We start from the raw sequence: 21,852 nt of genomic DNA on the forward strand, positions 1-21,852 counted from the left end.
TATTGGGGGCTCGTGATTCTGTTCTGTTCGTACCTCATGATAGTTTTGTTACATATTCTTTGAGCTGTGTTTGTGTTAGAATCTCTTGTAAAGCAAGACTCAGTAAATTAGTATTCATGTTGCAAATATTCTTATTCCTACAACTTCATTTAGTCAAAAATCTCTTCATTTTTCTGGTTATTGTTTTTAATGTTTATTTATTTCTGAGAGAGACAACAGAGAGAGAGAGAGAGGAATAGGGGAGAGGCAGAAAGAGAAGGAGACACAGAATCTGAAGCAAACTGCAGGCTCTGAGCCATCAGCACAGAGCTCAACACAGGGCTCAAACTCACAAACGATGAGATCGTGACCTGAGCCAAAGTTGGTTGCTTAACTGACTGAGCCACCCAGGCGCCCCCAAAACTCTCTACTTTTACTTCTGCATGTGTTATACTGCATGTGCCATATGATAAAAACATAAGAAAAATTCTCTAACTAGAAAATAAGGAACTCTGTGAGTCAGGAATTCTTTGATAATCTAAGTTGTAAATGGAGCAATAATAAAAAAATTACAATATCCTCTCCACATTTAGTGGAACTAAGACCCTGAAAAGAATCTAATTCAGTGATTGTCAACATGAGCACATCCAGGTTTGTGTGTGTGTGTGTGTGTGTGTGTAACACTTCAGAATTCCATGAAGCCATGTGAACAGAACTGGAGAGTTAATACTAGTGATTATTATGAGGAGTATGTTTGGCTCACTCTGATGGTTCACTCAAGGTCAACTGCAGCTCGCTGGGGAGATTAAAGGATCTCTGAGTCTCTCAGTACATGACAAGAGGATCGTCACCATTACAATACCATGTACTCAAGTCATAGATTATCTATGAACAGTCAACACTCAATAAATCCAGGGCCATCGAAAAATTATAAAATTGCAGTAATACTTGTACTACTTTGTACTGGTACTAGTGTGTCTTTAAGTACTGAATCAGAACCTCTTAGTCAGCCATGTTAATAGGATAATTTTCAAATAGGGGCACCTGGGTGGCTCAGTCAGTTAAGTGTCCGACTTCGGCTCAGGTCATGATCTCACGATTGTGAGTTAGAGCCCCGTGTCAGTCTCTGTGCTGACAGCTCAGAGCCTGGAGCCTGCTTCTCATTCTGTGTCTCCCTCTCCCACCCTTCCCCCAACCCCCGGCCTGCCATTTGTGCTGTCTCTTTCTCTCTCAAAAATAAACATTAAAATTTTTTTTAATGAGTGAGCAGGGGAGGGTCAGAGAGAGACACACACAAAAATTCGAAGACAGGCTCCAGGCTCTGAGCTGTCAGCACAGAGCCCGATGCAGCACTTGAACCCATGAACCATGAGATCATGACCTGAGCTGAAGCTGGAAGGTCAACTGACTGAGCCACCTAGGTGCCCCACATTAAAATTAAAAAAAAAAAAAAATTTAAAGAATAATTTGCAAATAAATTTCTTGGCATTTTGGGAAACATTGGTAGGAAAAACTGATTTAAAAGGGGGGAAAATAAAATCTTGTGACTATTAGAATTAAGACTAAAAATAAAGTGTTTGTAACATTTCTCACTTAATTGAAAAAATTGCCTTATTTTTAAATAATGGTGCTTATGTCAGATTAACGTGGATATTTACTTCTTCATCTGACTACTAGTTTCACCTCAAAATGAAGATGAAAATAAATATTTCATTAAAATATTTTTGTCTTGGGGCACCTGGGTAGTTCAGTTGGTTAAGCTCAGGTCAGGTTAAGATCGTGACTTCAGCTCAGGTCATGATCTCAGAGTTCATAGGTTCGAGCCCCACGTCAGGCTCTGTGATGACAGCTCAGAGCCTGGAGCCTGCTTCAGATTCTGTGTCTCCCTCCCTCTGACCCTTCCCTGCTTTGTCTCTCTTTGTCTCTTAGAGATAAATAAATGTTACAAAAATTTTTTAAGTAAAACATTTTGGTCTTATAGCTCTCAGAAACAACTGAGATAAAAAATAATATATATTTTTTTCAATAGGAGGTAAAACATAATGTGTTTAATATCAGGAGGAAAAAAGGCACAGACCAGGGATTCTACAGTACATATCTTGTTGAATGTTGTAGACTTCCTGTTAGCTCTTTGGTTCCTGATGCACACAGACAGGTTGTCAACACCTCTTGGGTCTGCCATGATTCACGGCCAAGGTGATGGACGATGAGAGGGATCATTCTCTCTGAGGTTACGGCACACACGATGCTCATTGACCCATCCCTCCCTAGTAGCATGGGCCAACAAAAGAATTTGTTATTTGGTCCCTGATAACTACTGCCCACTTTTCTGTTTTGTTTTCTTTCACCTGTGATGCTTTATTTTCCTAGAGATTCAAAAGGCAGTTTAAAAACAAAAAGAAATGAGTATAGGGGCGCTCAGTCAGTGAAGCATCTGACTCTTGGACTCTTGATTTCAGCTCAGGTCATGATCTCACTGTTCGTGGGTTCAAGCCCCGCATCGACCTCTACACTGATAGATTAAGATTCTCTCTCTCCTTCTCTCTTTGTGCCTCCACCGTGTGCACACGCTCTCTCTTTCTCAAAAATGAATAAACAAAAATATATTTTAAAAAAGAGGAATGAGTATAATACAAGGAATGTCCACTAGTTCCAACTAGTCATCCTTACTCCGATAATCAAGTTATCCAACCGATAAAATGCATATCGTAATACCAAATCTCATGGTTGCTGCTAAAAACACATAAAATTATTTTAGATGGACTTTATAAAATATTCCCAATTGGATGCAAATTATAAATAGGCAATATTATTGATTCATCAAACAAAGAGGAATGGACGTCTATTTTGTGAAAAAAGATTGTTTTGTTAAATTGCCGGTATGCCTCTCAAACATGAGGTCAGATTAAGAAGGACATGTCATATTTTTAGAGGGTAAAATAAGACTTAGATGGAATACTAAACTTGCTTTGGGTCTAAAATAAAGATTTCCTTTTTATAATTAACACACAGTACCTACTTTGAGTGCAATGCTAGTCTATGCTGTTACAGGATATAGTTACTTAGTATCTATGAACCAGCAGCATAAGCAGCATCTGAGAGCTTGTTAGAAATGCAGAATTCTAGGCCCTACCCCAGGCCCACTGAATCAAAATCAACATTTTAGCAAGATCCAGGTAAATCTTAGATGCATTAAAACCTGAGGGCAGGTGGACACATACTAAATACTTTATACCTCCATAGGGCCCTTTACATAGGTGCCCATTAAAAACATTTTTTTAATGTTTATTTTTGAGAGAGAGAGAGAGAGAGAGACAGAGTGTGAGTGGGGGAGAGGCAGAGAGAGAGGGAGACACAGAATCCAAAGCAGGCTCCAGGCTCTGAGCTGTCAGCACAGAGCCCGATGTGGGGCTCAAACTCAAGAACCACAAGATCATGACCTGAGCTGAAGTCAGACACTTAACTGACTGAGCCACCCAGGTACCCCATCTTTAATAAGAGATGAGGAAATGGTGTATAGATTGTGGAGGACACAGATTAGTCCACATTTTCATCTAATATTGTAGATGAGACAGCAAAGTACACACAATGTTCAAAACATGCCCTTAATTGGAGATACAAATATTGGGCTGGTAAACCACACCTATTATAAATAACATTATTAGATGGGGCAAAAAGAATTCTAGAAATCAAAAAGCTTCTAAATCAGGCTTGAATTTATGCTTTTATTGTTTCAAAGAGAATTAATTATTAAACAAACCATATTCCTTTGATTTACTAAGCGAAACCACAATTGCAGCTTTTCCTCTGGCGTGGAAAAATGGCATGGAGGTTAAGCAAGGCACTTTTGGAACGAGAGAACAGACCATACCCTAGCTTGGCCACGTAGGGGCCATGGGACCACAGGCAGGTTATGAACTTCCTCTGTTATGAAGGATTTCAGAAGCACTATGGTGAGGTAGTTAAGAAGGTTAGCTCTGGGCAAATCTCAGCTCTGCTCCTCAGTAGCTTTGGGCATCTGACAAACTTTCTGTTTCCTTACCTGCATCAGGAGGGATATAACAACATTGCTCTCATGGGGCTGACTATTTAAGGTATTGGGAACTGGGGCCAGCACAGAATAAGAACTCAATACATTGTAGCGATCATTACTGTCACTTCATAGTATGTATGTAACACATACATAGTATGTAACATAATACATAGTATTATGTAACACAGTGGCTGGCACTGAATAAGCACTCAAGGAAATATGAGGTTGAGTTGGTGAGTAAAGTAAGTTGTAAGGAGAAAAAGACAAAGGTAAAGTACTTAATGTACTTAATGAAGTATTTTATGTTTAGTAAATGCTTGAGAGCTGGTAGCAATAAGATCTTTGAAATTCAAATACTTTTATGAAATGCAAATACATATTTATTAATGGGTTATAAAAGTTATAAAATTAATAACCATCTCTGAGAAAACACTTGTATAAATTTCACATAATTGGTGACTTACTAATTGTGCTCCTGAAGCGAACTGATAGTCTGCCTTTAGAGATCACGCAAACTATCTAATTCTAAACGCTTGTGACAGCGGAGGTTTTAGGAAACCGTAACATGAAACACAGACATTGTAGAGCTTCATGGAGGCTCCCCTCCTCTTTAATCTGACTTCCATTCTCCCTCCCAGCTTGAATTCTATTACTATTTTCAATGATTGATGGGTGTGGGCCACACATGGAAGTCTTTTAAACTTCCGATCTCCCCAGGTTACTAAGTAACACGTGCGGTTAACCAAGTAGAGCTAAAGAACCTTCGCAGAGTGGATGGTGCTCATCTCCACAGGCAGGAAATAATAGTTCCTCGAAAAAATAAGGCCAGGAGGAAAAGAGAGCTCTTGTTTGACATTTTAGGATTCAGCTTTAAAAAGGAAAATGAAAACAAAAATGCGAAAAGATCGTTTTACAAATATCTTTCAACTATGAACTTTCCCATTACATTTGATGGACTTGGTGTGAGTGAGTAATTAAACCTACCCACCAGGAATTCCAGCAAAATGCAAATAGATGAAGGCATCGTTAAGAACTGCCGAATTTCTCTGTTTCTTAGTTATTAATTCCTGCATACTTTCAAGCACAAAGTCTAGTTAAGGCTAATCTCTCACGGACAGTAGGTGAGACAGGATCCGATTCCTGATCTGCAGAGCACGTGTGTGTGTGCAAAGAAAACATGCTTCCAAAGAGAGAGAGCGGTAAGAGTACTCACTGTGCTTTAGGTTAGACACAGAGAGTGTAAATGACAGCCAGGAGGAGGCGCGTGCAGATGGCCGAAAGTCTGCCGGTGGACCAGCACTTCCCCCTCCCTCTCCGAAGCCAAGAACCTTACAGGGTCAGCAGAGCATGGTGTGAAAACCCCTCTTCCATGCTTAACAAAAAGCACTTAAAAAAATTTTTTTTAATGTTTATTTATTTTTGAGAGACACAGAGAGAGAGTATGCCCAGGGGAGGGGCAGAGAGAGGGAGACCTAGGATCCAAAGCAGGCTCTGTGCTGATAGCAGACAGCCGGATGCGGGGTTCAAACTCCTGTCTCGTGAGATCATGACCTGAGCTGAAGCTGGACACTCAACCGACTGAGCCACCCAAGCGCCCCAAAAACAAAAAACACTTTAAAAATAAGGAGTGGGGCGCCTGGGTGGCTCAGTCGGTTGAGTGCCTGACTTCAGCTCAGGTCATGATCTCACAGTCTGTGAGTTTGAGCTCTGCATTGGGCTCTGTGCGGACAGCTCAGAACCTGGAGCCTGCTTCTGATTCTGTCTCCCTCTCTCTCTGTCCCTCTCCTGCTCACGCTCTGTCTTTCTCTCAAAAATAAATAAAGACTAAAAAAATAAAAATAAAAACGAGGAATTAATACCCAGCATCCAAATATCAGGGGAAGCCTGGGGTGGGGGGAGGGATTATGGCTGTGGTAAACAGTGTTGTATGTGGCATGTGTGTGTACATGTGTGTGTGTGTGTGTGTGTGTGTAGGGATCTACTCTTTAATGCTTTGTGAATTTCACAGGCCAGTAAAATTTCAAGCAATTGTTTTGCAGACAAACACAGGATTAGCAAGCTTTTATTTTTTTTATTGCCAACATTTTTCTAGATTCCTATCTTAGCTGACATTCTCACTCAGTGAAAGCTTTTTTACCTCATGAAAATTCTATCAGCCTAGATGTTATATGTTAGCTTGAATTGGACTTGTAAAAAGGCTCTATTCTTTGCTTTTGACTTTCAGTTCTATTTAAAAGGGTAAAGCAACAGAAAATGATTAGTGCTTAACACCTTAGCATTGGTTCTGAAGAAAAGTCACAATGTATATTTTTTGTGTAGAGCTTTTATGTAGTGTTGGGTTCTTGAAACTTTTTGTGACCTACCTGAGCATTCAAATGCAACAAATAGTAAATTACATGTCAATGTCTAATAAGTTACTGAATAGTTTTTCATCTGCCAATTACTAAAGTTGCCTTCATATATATTTTACACTGACATTTCTGTAGATTTTTATCTTATGGTTAGATTACAGATTCCCCTAAACCTCCTTTAAGGTCTAGTGACCTTTAAAATCTTTTTACCTTGTGAGTGATTACTGCCATTTTTTGTAAAGTTATTTATATCAGAGAAAGGTCATATGTAGGTAGAAGGTTTAAAGAGGTACATATATTTGGTTACGCATTTCTTATTTTTGCAGCCTTTTGTCTCTATGATTTAGCTTTGACACAAAACTCTTGGCATGTTTCTTTAGCAGTTAAAGAATCTTTAAATGTCAACAGCTCCTTAAACTTTAAAACTAGAGCAGTAAACTATACATATTTTAATCATTGTAAAATTGTGGACATTTGCAAGGAAAAAAGAGGGATTTTGAGACAGAAATGTAAATTACACTTACTTATAAATGAAGTCTCTCCCAAGTAACCTCTGCGTTTAAGAATGACATCTAGAAATTTGGAATCCTCATTGATCAGGTAATATTCCTTTTCAAAGGAGATCCATGCCCAATTCAGACGAAAATGCTGTTTGGTTAATTTGTTTCCGCCTAGAAAACAAAAATTTTAAAGTCCCCAATTAGTGCTTTCTTGAATGAATGGCCTGAAAAATTCCACCGAGGACTTGAATGATACAACATTAAGAAATCCTCAGAGCCACTTGGTTTCACAAGCAACTCCAGAATACATACCTGGGGAAGAGCTTACTGCTCAGCGATTTTGTACAGAAATACAATAGCTGACATCCTTCACAAAATCCCTTGATCTTTAGAAGGCAAAGTGGGTAATGGGAAAGAACCACACAACTACTAGAAGCAATTTCTTTTGAACATACAAATATCCAAGTTGCAGGATGACCCACTTTCCACAAGGTGCCGCTGGAGAGCAAGTTTTCTTTAAAGAAGGCTGCAAGGCTTACTTAATGATTGTTAAAAACACACACACAACTTCACAAATACCTTTTTCTGGTTCACTGAGCAATTGGATGGAAGGCTTTAATTATAACCACTTAAGAAAAAACAAATATCCCTTCGCCTCCCTTCCCCACTATGCTCCAGTCCATTCCTTCCAGCAAACAGACAGCTCTTTTCATTGATTCTCTTCTCTTCTCAAGATAAGGCTCTTTCCTCCCACCTCCCCACCAAAATGGGGCTGACTGCTATCAGGAGAAAACAAACTGTGTGTGATCTCTCTAATGTGAAAGCTGCTAGGCGAGGAAAATGAAAGGAGAAATGGTTATCAGCTGATCACTCTGCAGTATCCCTCCACTTCCTTTGATCTACACCAATTATTTCAGAGGAAAGTGAGGTTTATAAACAAAGGCATGGGTAATTTCTTTTAAGTCTTTCTGGAAAAGGGTGGAAAAAAGCCCAAGTAACAAACACAGCTAGCGGCACCATTTTAATTCTAGTTTCTTCTTCTCTGAGTTCACATAGAGAGAGCTACTCTAGAGAAAGAGAAATGAGGCAGGAAAACCTCATCCCTTTAATAGACTGAGGGCAAAAAAATCTGCACAAAGGGAAACAGTGATTGAACAAGCACATGGAAAAATGTTCATCTATGCCAGAAATTTTTAAGAAGAAAAGTTGCAGTGACTTTGAGTTATCAATCAACATGTCCTGAGGATGAAAGAAAAAATACCCAGTGCAGCGAAGGTTATATAAGTAAATTGGTTTTGTTGTTTATTGTTGTTTGAATTGTAAATTAGCAGCAGCCTTTCAGGCAGCTACCAGGAGACAAAAAGATGTTGATACCATTTGATCTTGTAAGTCCTTCTGTGAATTTGTGCTTCAAGAGAAGCAAAAATATACTTGTAAGGAATTCTTCAATATTTTCCATAATAGGCACCCGAACCAAAAGAATCTTCTGAGTGTTTGTGGTGCATCAAATCAATGAGCGCCTATTCGGCCATTAAACAATAAATGTGAAATTCTTGTTGGAATACCCAAAGCACCTAAAGACACAGAAACACGAGGCACTGACGCTGTGAACGTCGTGGCTGTGTGAAAAGAGGCCTTCCAAATGTGGAGCTAGCTCCTTGGTGTGTGGAATTGACGGGATGATGGACCTCTCCATGTTTTGGTTACTTTTAAAAAATATAAACAGATACGAGGGCAGGAAGCTCCCGCCACATTTTGTCCTTAGGGACGTCTTACGCCCACCTTCTCCCCACACACGGTGCTGTTCTCCAGAGGGGAGGCCATGGCTGGGGCCTAACGCGTAAGGCTTCCTCCGTTTCTCATCTGCTGTCTGACTTTCAGCAAATGTCTTCCTTACACTTCTGTTTCTTCGTTTGGAGAGTCAAGGGGAGGTAATATTAACCAATGCCTCCGTCCGGCGTGAGAACGAAGGGAGACAGCCCGCGCAGGCACGCAGTACACTGTGGCGCGTGGATAGCACCGTTGCACAAACGGTGGCCGGCGCCCCTGCCGCACCGCGCATGCCCAAATCCGGCCCGCGCGCCCCCTGCCGGACCCCTGGTGATCCGCCCGCGCAGTGCACTTGGGCTTGGCTCCAAGGCCACCCTTGCGGATTTCCAGTTTTATCTTGATCTACCCGGTCTGACCCTGATGCTCTTTACTCAGCTCACTCCCAGCTCCAGCCTAGAGCCTGCCGCTCCCCGGATTTGCCAGCCTCACCCACTCCTCCGGTCCCCTCTGGCCTCTGGCCTTCACATGATGGCCCATCATTCTTCTGCTCCCATTTTCCAGGCCTCACAGCCTCCCTTACCACCTCCTTCATGAAGCCTCCCCTGAGTGGACTCCAGCCCTCTCATCTGGCCGTGATTCACTCACAGAGTCCTCTGCGGTTTTGCACGTGAGCAGATATCCCCTCGTATTGCTTAATTGCACACATTTAATAATTGTACTCCCCTGTACTGATTTTTGTCAGGGACTGAGAGTGGCTGTTCATTCTTTTACTATTGCCAACCCCTTGGTTTTATTGCCTTTAAAGGTATTTAAAGATATTTTTTAAGTTCTTGTGTTTATGCTCTGTGACTTGGAACATTTCTCCTAACGTGATAGATGACGAAGACTAGAATAACATTTAATCACTTGCAGTAACACATAAGACATTTCTGATTTTTCAACGAATTTTTACAGGAAAACATCTTTGTGCCACACTTCTCTCTTCCGCCTCATTTATACTGTGGCTCCATCAAGTCCCAGATTTTATTTCAAACTTCTTGTCATGCTCTAGCGAGCCATTCCTTCTCCATCCTAACACCTCCGGCCTTCTATACAGAAACAACCAGGCACACCCAACTTCTCAGTGTTTTCTCAACAAGGCCGGGTGGGGGTGGGGTGGACTTTTACTTGTGCTATGTCTTCCACTCAGAGTATCTTCACCTTTCCTGCAGCTGAGTTAATGTGCTATGTGTACACCTACTTCTTCACTCAGAGTAATTGTAATTCTTTTTTTTTTTTTTAAGTTTATTCATTTATTTTGAGAAAGAGAGTGGGAGAGGGGCAGAGAGAGAGGGAGAGAGAGAATCCCAAGCAGGCTCTGTGCTGTCAGCCCGATGCAGGGCTCAAACCCATGAAACCTTTTTGTTCTTCATTATTTTTAATGTTTATTTATTTCTGAGAAAGAGAGAGAGACAGAGCACAAGCCAAGGAGGGGCAGAGAGAGGGAGATATGGAATCAGAAGCAGGCTCCAGACTCTGTTCGAGGTGTCAGCACAGAGCCTGACGTGGGGTTCAAACTCACGAACAGCGAGACCATGACCTGAGCCGAAGTTGGATGCTTAACCAACTGAGCCACCCAGGCACCCCCAGAGTAATTGTAATTCTTTATCTGCATGCCCGTGTGTGCTTCTTCTAACTACCTGACCTCCTCAGGACAGATGCTGGTCAAATTCATTATATTCTCCAAGTTCAGAGTGGTGTCTGCATCACAATGAGGATTGAAGAAATCTGTCATAAGTGTGATTTTTAGGAGTAGAATGGCTAATTTGTGACTCCTGCTTGTTTTACTCCTTTTTATTCATAACAGTTTTCAGCTTACACAAAGCATGAACTTCAGTTTTGACTTGTGACTAATAATACCTGACCTCTTTAGTAACTCTTTTGCTCAACAAATGAATTTTAGTTGACAGTTCTGAATATTTTATTCCTATCTCTCTCCCCTGTATTCAAGAGGTCACTAAGCACAGTTTCTCTATTTCTCTAAATTTTGACACTGTTTAGCTAATTGTAAGATCTAATAATCTTCTCCTTAAATATTCCAGAAAACATCACTCTTCTAAATATTACATGTTTTAAAAATATTTTGAGTTAAGGAGGCTTTCTCTTGACACTCTGTATAAAACAGCAAGCTCAAGTGCAAACTGCGGCATGCTCTAGGCCCTTTATTCTGCTTAATGTTTCTCCACAGTGCTTTCCATAACCTCAGATCCCATATATGTTTACTTTCATGTCTGTTCATTGGTCTCTCCTTGTCGCAACACATGATCCAGGAGGGTGGGGAGTTCATTTTGCTTAACTGTTACAGAAACGCCTACTAAATGAATTGAGACACTAACGTCTCCATTGAAAGAAATTCAGTAGTGTTTCGTTTCTCAGGCAATATAAATGTCCTACATAAATGTAACATAACTCTTTCAGTACTGAGTCCTTTTCATATATATATATATGTGTACACACACACACACATATATATATAAAGGAATTGTTTTTAATAACAACCTTTCTAAAATGTTCCGCATACTTCTATTCTTAAACACTGTGTAAAGGCTTTAAATGATTACCTACGAATGTAAAGCACTGGGATTCATGCTTATCTCTATGACACCTTCAGAGGTTATGGATGACTCCAGGCGCGTTTAACCCTTCCATCCTATTATGAAATAGCTTGGACGTCTTAGGAATAGCTCGCTTCATTCCTACTTAGAAACTTATAAAACTTATTCTTGGGTTGGTGCTTATGCTCCGGAAAGACGAAGGTGCCAGATTACTGGTTAATCAAGGGTTTCAGGTGACACACAGCTGAACAAGTTTGCCAGGATTTCATATGTCTGCGGCTTTGAGATTTTATTTGAAATAAAATTCAGGAACAGTACCGAGAGATTTGGCATTGGGAAGACAGTGACATGCTCTAGGGTAATCGCTTTAGATGCTTAGCTTCCACTCTAAACCTGGATTTTCTGAGTAGTTTGCTAGAGAGTAGGAAGTTAATTGTATAAAGCTTAATGCTGAATAAATGAAATCTACATAACTTCTGATTTTTATACATATGAATCCTACTGCATTTTGGAATTTATAAAATCTTAGGTACTACTTCTCATGCAGGAGAAGTACAGGAACTAAGCTGCAGTTTATTGTAATTCTTTTTATTAAAACTGGTCTTGCACAACTGAACTTTGTATTTTATCTAAAGAATGAAAAGACCCAACATATATTCATTTATCACGTGCCACATAAACTCCTCTAGCAGCTCACTGTATGGGAAAGAAATGTTAATACTTTTAATACCAATAGCTGCAGCTTACTGAATGTGACATTTTAGGTGAAATCAACTTAGGAAACTGACAAGTTTTCACTTCAATTTCACTTATTATTTTATTATTTAATTTTACTTTTATTTATTACTTATTTGATTATTTATTATTTTGCTACTTGTTTCAGTTTCTAAAACAGACTCCGGAATCTATGATGCACGAGGAATGAGTCTCGAAGTCTCACTGGAGGCAAGCTAAAGTCCCTAACTGTGTCATAAATCCATACAACAGGTGCCTGACAGCTGATAACCACACTCCCATAAGCTTTGTCTCCAAGCCCTGACACTAAAGCCATTAAGGGTTTGATGAAAAGACCTCTTTTGAACTTTTCCAGCTGGTCTTTAGGATTCTTCATTTTCTTTTTCAGTGGGAACACAAGAGGGTTTTTTTTTTTTTTAGAATAACAAAGAACCGCAACCTTCAATTAGCCCTCCCTAAGAACATGGAGCTGCCTGGTTTCTCCAAAGACAAAGTATACATCTTCAATACAAAATTAGTGTCACACCTTTGACTTGTGATCGGCGTAATTTCTAGGGGCCCGTTTAGCTTTGATTATTTTTTTCAAACATGTTTTAACAAATATTTTCCTTGGACAAAAGTTATGATAGAACATAATTCTGCTGATCAGATTTTTCTAGCTTGCTGAAATTTCATTTGCCCTCCATAAGGTTCAGACTGAAAGCTGAACTGGAAATCAAATAGACGGACAGCCATTCTGAAAAGTTGGATGTTGTCCTTTAAGGCAGCGATAGAAATGGATATTTATATTAGAAAAGATTAAGGCAATGATATTATCTAATTTACTGGGAAAATTAGGTAATTTGATTTTTTTTTAATAGTTTATTGTCAAGTTGGTTTCCATATAACACCCAGTGCTCATCCCCACAAGTGCCTTCCTCCATGCCCATCACCCACTTCCCCTCCCCCCACCCCTATCAGTCCTCCGTTTGTTTTCAGTATTCAAGTCTCTCATGGTTTGCCTCCCTCCCTCTCCCCCACTATTTTCCCCCCTTCTTCTCCCCCATGGTCCTCCGTTAAATTCCTCCTAATCCTCCTATACGTGCAAACATATGGTATCTGTCCTTCTCTGCCTGACTTATTTCACTTAGCATAACACCCTCAAGGTCCATCCATGTTGCTACACATGGCCAGATTTCATTGTTTCTCATTGCCATGTAGTATTCCATGGTATAGATAAACCACATCTTCTTGATCCATTCATCAGTTGATGGACACTTAGGCTCTTTCCATGTTTTGGCTATTGTTGAGAGTGCTGCTATGAACATTGGGGTCCATGTGCCCCTATGCCTCAGCATTTCTGTATCCCTTGGGTAAATTCCTAGCAGTGCTATTGCTGGGTCATAGGGGAGTTCTATTATTAATTTTTTGAGGAACTTCCACACTGTTTTCCAGAGGTAAACTGCACCAGTTTACATTCCCACCAACAATGTAGGAGGGTGCTGGTTTCTCCACATCCTTGCCAGCATCTAGAGTCCTCTGATTTGCTCATTTTGGCCACTCTGACTGGCGTGAGGTGGTATCTCAGTGTGGTTTTGATTTGTATTTCCCTGATGAGGAGGGATGAGGTAATTTATTTTTCAAGCAGTCTTACTCTCTTAGAAGGCAAGGGCAGTGGTTAACAACCACGCAGCTACCATCAGCATCTGTTATTAATTGTAGTGAAAATAAAAAAACTAAAACAAAAATAAGGCACATATTGCATTCCCTTGTTGTGCTAGGATGATTTTTTAAACTTTGCTTTGCCTTAGAATCTTCCATATGAGAAACTTTGAGAGCTCCAGGAGCCCTGGCCTCTAGCCCTTAGTCAGGTGGATTTCACAGTTTACTGAAAACACCAGATGTAAAGCTGCAGTCAACTTGGCTTTGAAACATACCCTCCCTGGCCCCCTAGGAGTTGATATTCAACCATGGGAGATGGCATAAGTACATAGATAAGTGTATATGCTGAAGATTGATAAATGCTGTGGGAGAGGCACTGATAATGAGCTGTCGGAGATCACAGAGAGGATTGCTTTAACCTGAGGGCATCAAAGACAAATCATAAAAGAAATAGTGTTTAAATGAGGCCTTAAGTACAGGGTGGTATTTGGACATTCATTGAGATTGGGATAAGGTGTTCCTGGAAGATTAAGTATAAGAATGGAGATAAGAAATACCATAAGATGGAAACTTCACGGAATTCAGTTTGGTAGGAGTTCAGGACATTTACTAAATACTCATTTTCTTGCCTTTTTCTTATGTAGTGATTGGATAGTAAAGACAAAAAGGAAGTGATCTTGAAGCTTTACAATCTGCCCCAAGGGTGCAAACCTGCCTTGAGGCAATCCTGCCTCTGACCCCTGACAACCAGGGATGAAGAATCTTGTCCTAAAGGCAGCCGTATATATGACTCCCGAAGCTCCTGAAGCACTGAGAGACAGACCCAGAAAAACTGTCAATAGATTTTATACTTTTGTAGACTATTTAATAATTCCAATGGTTGTTTTTGTCCAATAGTGACTTCTGATCATTGATATATCATTTTCTTCCTTCCATCGGTACAGCCACCCCCCACATGTCACCGCATTCCCGCTGCCTTAGACATTCTGAAAAAGAGGCAGCACGGGACAAGGTGTCAGATTCACAAACACAGAGACTGTACAGAGAAATGTATAGGAAGAGAGGTAGGATGCCCAAGACCCAGAGGTGGAGAGAAAAAGACACAGCAGGTATTGACCTCTATTGGATATGCACACTCATATGGGGTCTCTTAGGCTATTCTCAGGCAAGGCACCTATCTGCTCATCTTTCATAACCAAAGGCATAAATGCAGCTGTGACATCTTAGCAACTGTTACATGAACTATAGGGAATGGAGCTCAAGCATGGATTGGTTCACGCTTTTCTGTAGGATTTAACGATAAGAAGTTGCCCAGTGAGGTGGAAGCAGAGATGGAGCTGACAAATAGACCAGCGTTCACATTAGAAACCAAGATCACAATTCACTTTACCACACGTAGTTCTGTTCCTTAGAAACATGATTTCATCGCATATATACCCATGATGGGTATATGATGATATGTCTACATGAGATTCAAAGGAGTTGAATTCCTATTCACGTACCCTCCCAGAGGTTGATATACAGTTGATGCTCATTATTCCTGGATTCTGTATTTGCAAATTCATCGACTCCCTGAAATTGATTTGTGACCCCCAAGTCATTACTGGTGAGGCTTTCTGCTCGCTCGTGGACACTTGCAGAGTAGCTTGGAAGGATCTGCATCACGAGATGCTCTCTCTGCCTTCTTGTTTCATACTGTAAACTGTATCCTTTTCACAGCCTACCTAGTGTCACACTTTTCACATTTCTGTGCTTTATGTTGGTGATTTCACTGATTAAAATATCACACAATCATAGTGCCCAAGTGCTGTTCAGTGTTCCTAAGCACAAGAAAGCTGTGATGCCCGATGGAGAAAATACATGTGTTAGATAAGCTTGCTCACATATAAGTTATAGAGCTGTTGGCTGGGAGTTTAATGTTATTCAACCTACAGCATGTATCAAATAAGGTATCTTTCAACAGAAACACATACATAACAAGGTCATGTATTGATTGGATAATAAAATGTTTCGACCTGAGGCCACAAGGAACCTTTCTTTCCCTGTATTTCTCCTAGGAGCAGTCACTCAGTATTTGCAGTGATTTTATAGAATATGGCTACCGCAAATAACAAAAATCAGTTGTATTCCCCCAAAACACGCTACAGGAAGTCAACCTCTTGGGACAAGACAAAACAGAGCACAAGGATTGGAAAAGTGTTCTGCCTCCACACATATCTCACCTTCCTTTAGTCACCCCTTCCCCTGGCACATGATCAAGAGAATGAATGGAAAAGAGCCTTCAGTGCATTGTCAGATGGGCAGCCTGGCCATCTGGACGTGGTAGCACTAGCAGCTGACACGGCGTGGCTCATGGGTAAAGGGGGTACTGACTCCTTCCTGCGAGGCTACCTGTCATAATCGGAGAATAGACCACAAGAATTTATAGGCTAATTTTTTTTAAGTAGGCTCATGCTCAGTGTGGGGCTCTAACTCACAACCCCAAGATCAAGAGTCTCATGCTCTCCTGACTGACAGCCAGGCGCCCCCATAATTTTTAACCTGTAGGAAAATAATATACATGGGATGACTTCTGATGCACAATAACTCCTAATCTTGCTAGGGAATCTTAGAATAATTCGTTCTGGGGATATCGGTGTAAGTACAGCCCCCATCTGCGATTCATGCCTACCTATGATTGTTTGGGGGAACTGGAAGGAACGGACTTCATGGAGGCTGATTTTCTTGGGTTCTGAGGAGCCTCTGGAAAGAGAATTCAGTATAACGAAGATGGATGTATCCGGCACAATGATGTAGACTCTGTCCAAAGTCTTATATACCAGAGAAAAGTAGAGATTCAGAGTACAGTGGAAGGGCGTTACTCATCTCTATTTCATGCCCAGGCTCCTGAATGAATGTTTGGTTCCCATGAAAAGAGAAAACCATAAGTGGAAATTTAGAGATACTTGGTTAACCTCATTCATACCAGGCTTCAAGCAGCACTCTTTCGGATACCCTGGTCATTTGATACACAGTTCAGGAAAAGTTCACCACGTAGCTCTGGCGTCCACTCCCGGTGGCTCCTGGGGCCATAGGCAGGTCCCAGCTTGGGGCAGCTGGACTGGGGTTCCAGACATTGCTATGGCAACACTGTGGGACTGAGCTCCTTGTGAACACCTGCCCTTGAGCAGAAGCATGGGCTTGAGTGACCAGAATTGGCACAACACTGACCAACCATAGGAAGCCCTGGCCCAAAACACCTGGAACTCACTCTAGCACAGGTGGAAGTGGGCTGAAGGTCAGCTCTGCACCGAGGACCCTGAAAACACATGGAAAAGCTTGCGGGACACAATGGGGCAAGATCAAGGTAATTTTGGCAATACACACACTATCTCAATGCATGTCACAGTAATCCCTGCCAATTAGGGATTTCCACATTCTATGGAGGAAGAAAATACTGTCAGGCTAAATTATATGCTTTATCTTGCCGAGTGTGTGCTAGATCTAGGATTCACATAGCAGCCTGCTAGTATTTTATATTTCTTCTGAGGACTCAGATGGCTCCATTTGGGTCTGCATTCTATTTGCAGGTGATTCTAGCTTCATTGTAGTTTGCTCTAATTTAATTAATAAATGAGTGCTATAGAAAAAAGCAAACCTGGTGATCTGAGTGTGTTTCCCTCTACCAGCAGCAAACTTTCTCATGCTAATGAGCAGTGAGGCGGACAAATGGTAAGAATTAAGTGGGAAAACAAAGGGTTTCTAGATATTTGAGACTGAATCAGAGAAGAATTAACACAAGCTCAGAGTAAGGCTCCCTTGTTTTATGAATGAATATGGGGACATTGCCCAAAGCTGGGAAGCTGGAAGGAAAACACCTCAGGGCCGAATGACGTGCTCCTCCGTCAGGCCACATCCGGGTCAGAGTGGCAAGCCTGAGCCTGTGGGAATCCTCCTGTTTCATTCAGCTTGTCCCCCTTCCCCAGCTCCGTCCCCCTCCCCCAGCCCTGCTGCAAAGGAACGTACTTATTTTCAGGCTCTGTAACAAAATGAAAAAGAAAAAGAAGGAAGCTCCTAACCTCTTAAAAAAATATTTCCTTAATCTAAACTTGATTTAACTGTGCAACACTTGGCTTTTAATTAGAAGTTTAAAGCCAGTGGAATGAATGCCTTCACTGTTGGTATGCACCGCCAGGAGAAGGAATTCAGGTGTACATCTACGGAAGACAAAGGACAAAGCAAACATCTAATTGCAAGGTGAGCTCTCATTTACAGCACGCACGTTACTAGATGATCACGTGCGATCTAAATTAAAAGCTAACTTAAGTCATCTTAATGCTGTGCTTTGAGTGGCCAAGGAAACTTTGTTCTGAAAATGAAAGTGTGATACCGTATTTTAAACAAGATCACACACTAATTCCAGAAATGATTATGCAGATGAACGATACGACTTTAAACTTCAAGCAGCTTGGAGCAAGAATGAGGCCTGGATTGCAAGTTTGCGTATTTTCTCACTGCCGAATTTTACCAAGATCCAGAAACCTGTGATCTCTTCAAGATTACCAAGCAGCCATGTGCAGAAGAGGAATAAGTTCCTAGGGGTTTTCAGGTCTAGACTGGCAGACTTTTTGTTTAACAAACTATGATTTCAAATATATTCTTCAACACAAGCTCATAAAACCTGTGTGGTTAAAACAGTATGAAATAGTATGAAATATATATAATTAAAATTTTTAATTCTATACAAAATTTTAAATTTTAAATTATATATATATATATACAATTTAAATTTTAAAGGGGACTTAATTATTTCTTTTTAAAGCAGCCCAGAGATAACTTTCCATCCTATTTTCCCCATTAACAAATAGAATTAAATGAAAACAACCCCAACCCTATACTTTCACAGAAGCAATAACTGCTCTTTCCAAAGCTGAGTTCAGTTTTGTCAAGAAGATCCACACCCTCTCCTGCCTCTGGGGAAAGGAAAAAATACAAAACAAAACACCTGGTACACCAAGACTTCTTGCATGCACTGCCTGAAGCAACAAATTAGATAAATTTATTAGATCTCTGGCAACACATTCTTAAAATAAATTTAATAGCCTCAAGGTCTCTGTTCAAACCAGAGTCTAATTCCTTTTGTGGCGCCAGACATCTCCCCCCACCCCCAAGGAAACTCTACAGGGGAAATGAAAGGGGTGCTCCTGGCACCTCTCTGAGTAACCGGTTTAGCACCATTTAGTTAATGCCCTGCGAAGTGCGGTTGTGTTTTTAGTTCCTATTTATATAACAGCACCCTGCCCATTACCATAACACACAGCTATTGCAATTAACAGGGATTACAGCTGGAGCTGTAGTTTGGATTATCTTGTGAAAATGTTGTTGTATCCACATTGAGACAAAAATATAAAAGAGAATAAAACCCAGAAGTATCTTAATCTGTTAGAGGAAGAAGAAGGAGAAGGAGAAGGAGAAGGAGAAGGAGAAGGAGAAGGAGAAGAAGAAGAAGAAGAAGAAGAAGAAGAAGAAGAAGAAGAAGAAGAAGAAGAAGAAGAAGAAGAAGGTCTTCTTTCACCTATGTAGTTTCTATTACTACCAAAATTGACATTTAATGGCTGGGGAGGAGGGATTAAGATGGAATGACAGCATAATAGCCATTCTATGAAGTAAAATATCGTGAGCGAATTTTAACTTCGAATCCTAGAATACTAGAGCTAACTGAGATCACCTCGAAAGATACTTTAGAATTAGTCTGTTGTTATTGTTGTTTTGAAGTCTTGAGTTGGGACACATGTTCTGAGGTGTATTTGTTCTCAGAAACAAAATCAAGATTTGGATGTTTTAGATTTCTAGACTTAGATTTTAAAAGAAATATGTGGAATCGCATCTGGTTTCCTGGCTATTGCTCCTGTGACAAACTAAAAAAAGCCTTTGTCTTTGAGGTCTGTCAAGGAAGGAAGGAGACAGGGAAGGAGGGAAGCAGGAAGGGGGGCGGTGGTGGGGAATGAAGTAGACAGCCTTCAGTGCAATACACTTGCTTTTCACATTTTCTTTTCATTTATTTCAGATTAGTTTTACAAAGCTAGCTTTTGTACTTAACTTGTGTATTATTTAATTAGGCAAAACCCTTTGGTGACTGCTCTGATCCCTTTAAAATTATTCCAGTGCCACAAATATAGCCCTCTTTGGTGATTTTACTGTCTCTGATTAATATAAAAGCCACTCTTTTGCATACTTAGCTGTTAAAGCAAAAAAGGACACAATAAGCAAAAAGACACGTTGGTACGGTCTTAGAGCACCAGACCTTGTAAGAAAAAGATTTAACCAGCATATAGCAATACAACAGTGTTTTGTTTTGTTTTGAACAGAGCTCACAGCACAGGTTGTTAAATAGAATGATGGCTCACACACAGTCCCTTCTGTAAGACTTAGACTCTAGTAAGGAGGGCAAACCAAGTACCCTACGTAAGTTATTAAACAAAATGTACAGTAAACTGGTGAGCATGCAGTAGCTGGGGCTCAGAGGAGGGAAGGGACGATGTTCAGGTGAGGAGACCACCAAAGGCATGCCACAAGGGGTACAGAAGAGGGCCATCAAAGGATGGCATCCCTTAAGGGAAAGGAATCACAAGAAAACAGGTGCAGGAGAAGAATAGCAATGTGTGTAAAAGTTCAGCTTTGTGGGGTTTGCAGAAGCAAAGTGGGGAAAGAGGAAATAACCCGGAAAGTGAGGGATTGATGAAGGACACTTGGGTAGAAAAAGATGTAATCTGAATTCCACTTAAGAAATATTAATTTAGGGGCGCCTGGGTGGCTCAGTCAGGTAAGCATCTGACTTTGGCTCAGGTCACAATCTCAGGGTTCATGAGTTCGAGCCCCGCGTCGGGCTCTATGCTGACAGCTCAGAGCCTGGAGCCTGCTTCTGATTCTGCGTCTCCCTCCCTCTGACCCTCCCTTGCTCATGCACTATTTGTCTCTAAAAATGAATAAAAACATTAAAAAAAAGAAATATTAACTTGGTAGAATTATTTAAGGATTCATTAGAATAAACACAAACTAGGAACCAAAGATACCTTTTACAAATAGCCCCCAAGTGCTCCCCAAAGTGGATGCTCTTCCAGTGGAAGAGGAAATTTGCATTATGATACTAATGAGTCTATAAATATTGCCGTAAGAAAAATAAAAATCTTGTCCTCACTAAAATGGCAATTCTTAGAATATTAAAATTTACCCTTGAACAAATCAAGTGCTAACTGAAGATGCCCACCATAAGCAGCCAATATCATGAATACTTGAACTAGAAGATTGGACATAAGCTTTTGCCAAACTGTCACATCAAACAACTCCTTCTTTTTAGAATTCTTCTGGCAACTAATTCTATATGGATGGAAGTCAAGAAAGAAGAAGGATCCTATGTTTCATTGAATTTCAGTAAAAAGTTCTACAGTCTATGCCTTCTGATAGTGTGTTTTAGAAAGAACCTGATGTCTTTTTAAAACTGAAAACTTGGTGTTGTGTTTAAAAAATAATTTACAATGTGGATAGGCTGCTTTCAAACTAAAAGTAACTTTCTTGTGAGAAAAAGTTGGGTGTTTAATTCACTACTCCTGTCTGTTTAAAGAAATTACCCTTTTTACTGAGAGAAAAATGTACTATTGTAAATCAGAAGCAATTATTAGTAGCAATGCTAAGTTATTCCAGTAATCTTTCAATGGCTATCTTGGTTAATTTTTTTTGAGTTTCTTTATTATTTAGTTTAAAATTTTTTAAATGTTTTATTTATTTCTAGGAAAGAGAGAGAGAGAGAGACAGCATGAGCAGGGGAGGGTCAGAGAGAGAGGGAGTCACAGACTGAAACAGGCTCCAGGCACTGAGCTGGCAGTCAGCACAGAGCCCGACGCGGAGCTCGAACCCACGAACCGCGAGATCATGACCTAAGCAAAAGTCGGACGCTTAACTGACTAAGCCACCCAAGCGCCCCTCTTTTTATTTTGAAAGAGGAAATGTGAACTTGAATGGTGGAGGGACAGAGAGGGAGAATCCCAAGCAGGTTCCACACTGTCAGCGTGGAGCTGACATGGGACTCGAACTCAAGAACCATGAGATCATGACCTGAGCAGAAATCAAGAGTTGGGCGCTTAACCAACTGAGCCAACCAGGCACCTCTGCATTAAAAACTTTTAAATAAACATTGTCAGCAAGCTTGATGAGTAATTTTCATAATAACAAACCAGGATGAGAAACTAAAACCTTTATTTAGAAGTCTTACA

At 40.5% G+C, this 21,852-nt stretch overlaps 1 protein-coding gene across 1 annotated transcript in view; it reads right to left on the reverse strand.

Moving 5' to 3' along the window:
• The window catches only part of FREM2 (FRAS1 related extracellular matrix 2), a 162,333-nt gene that overhangs the window by 77,803 nt on the left and 62,678 nt on the right, over window positions 1-21,852 (reverse strand). Inside the window, exon 3 of the mRNA XM_039236089.1 lies at window positions 6,888-7,034. Within this exon, the coding sequence (XP_039092020.1) occupies window positions 6,888-7,034 (147 nt within the window). The remainder of the gene's footprint in view (window positions 1-6,887; window positions 7,035-21,852) is intronic.

This window comes from Hyaena hyaena, unplaced genomic scaffold (assembly GCF_003009895.1).
Source record: "Hyaena hyaena isolate Hyena2069 unplaced genomic scaffold, ASM300989v1 scaffold_106, whole genome shotgun sequence".
Lineage (NCBI taxonomy): Eukaryota > Metazoa > Chordata > Mammalia > Carnivora > Hyaenidae > Hyaena > Hyaena hyaena.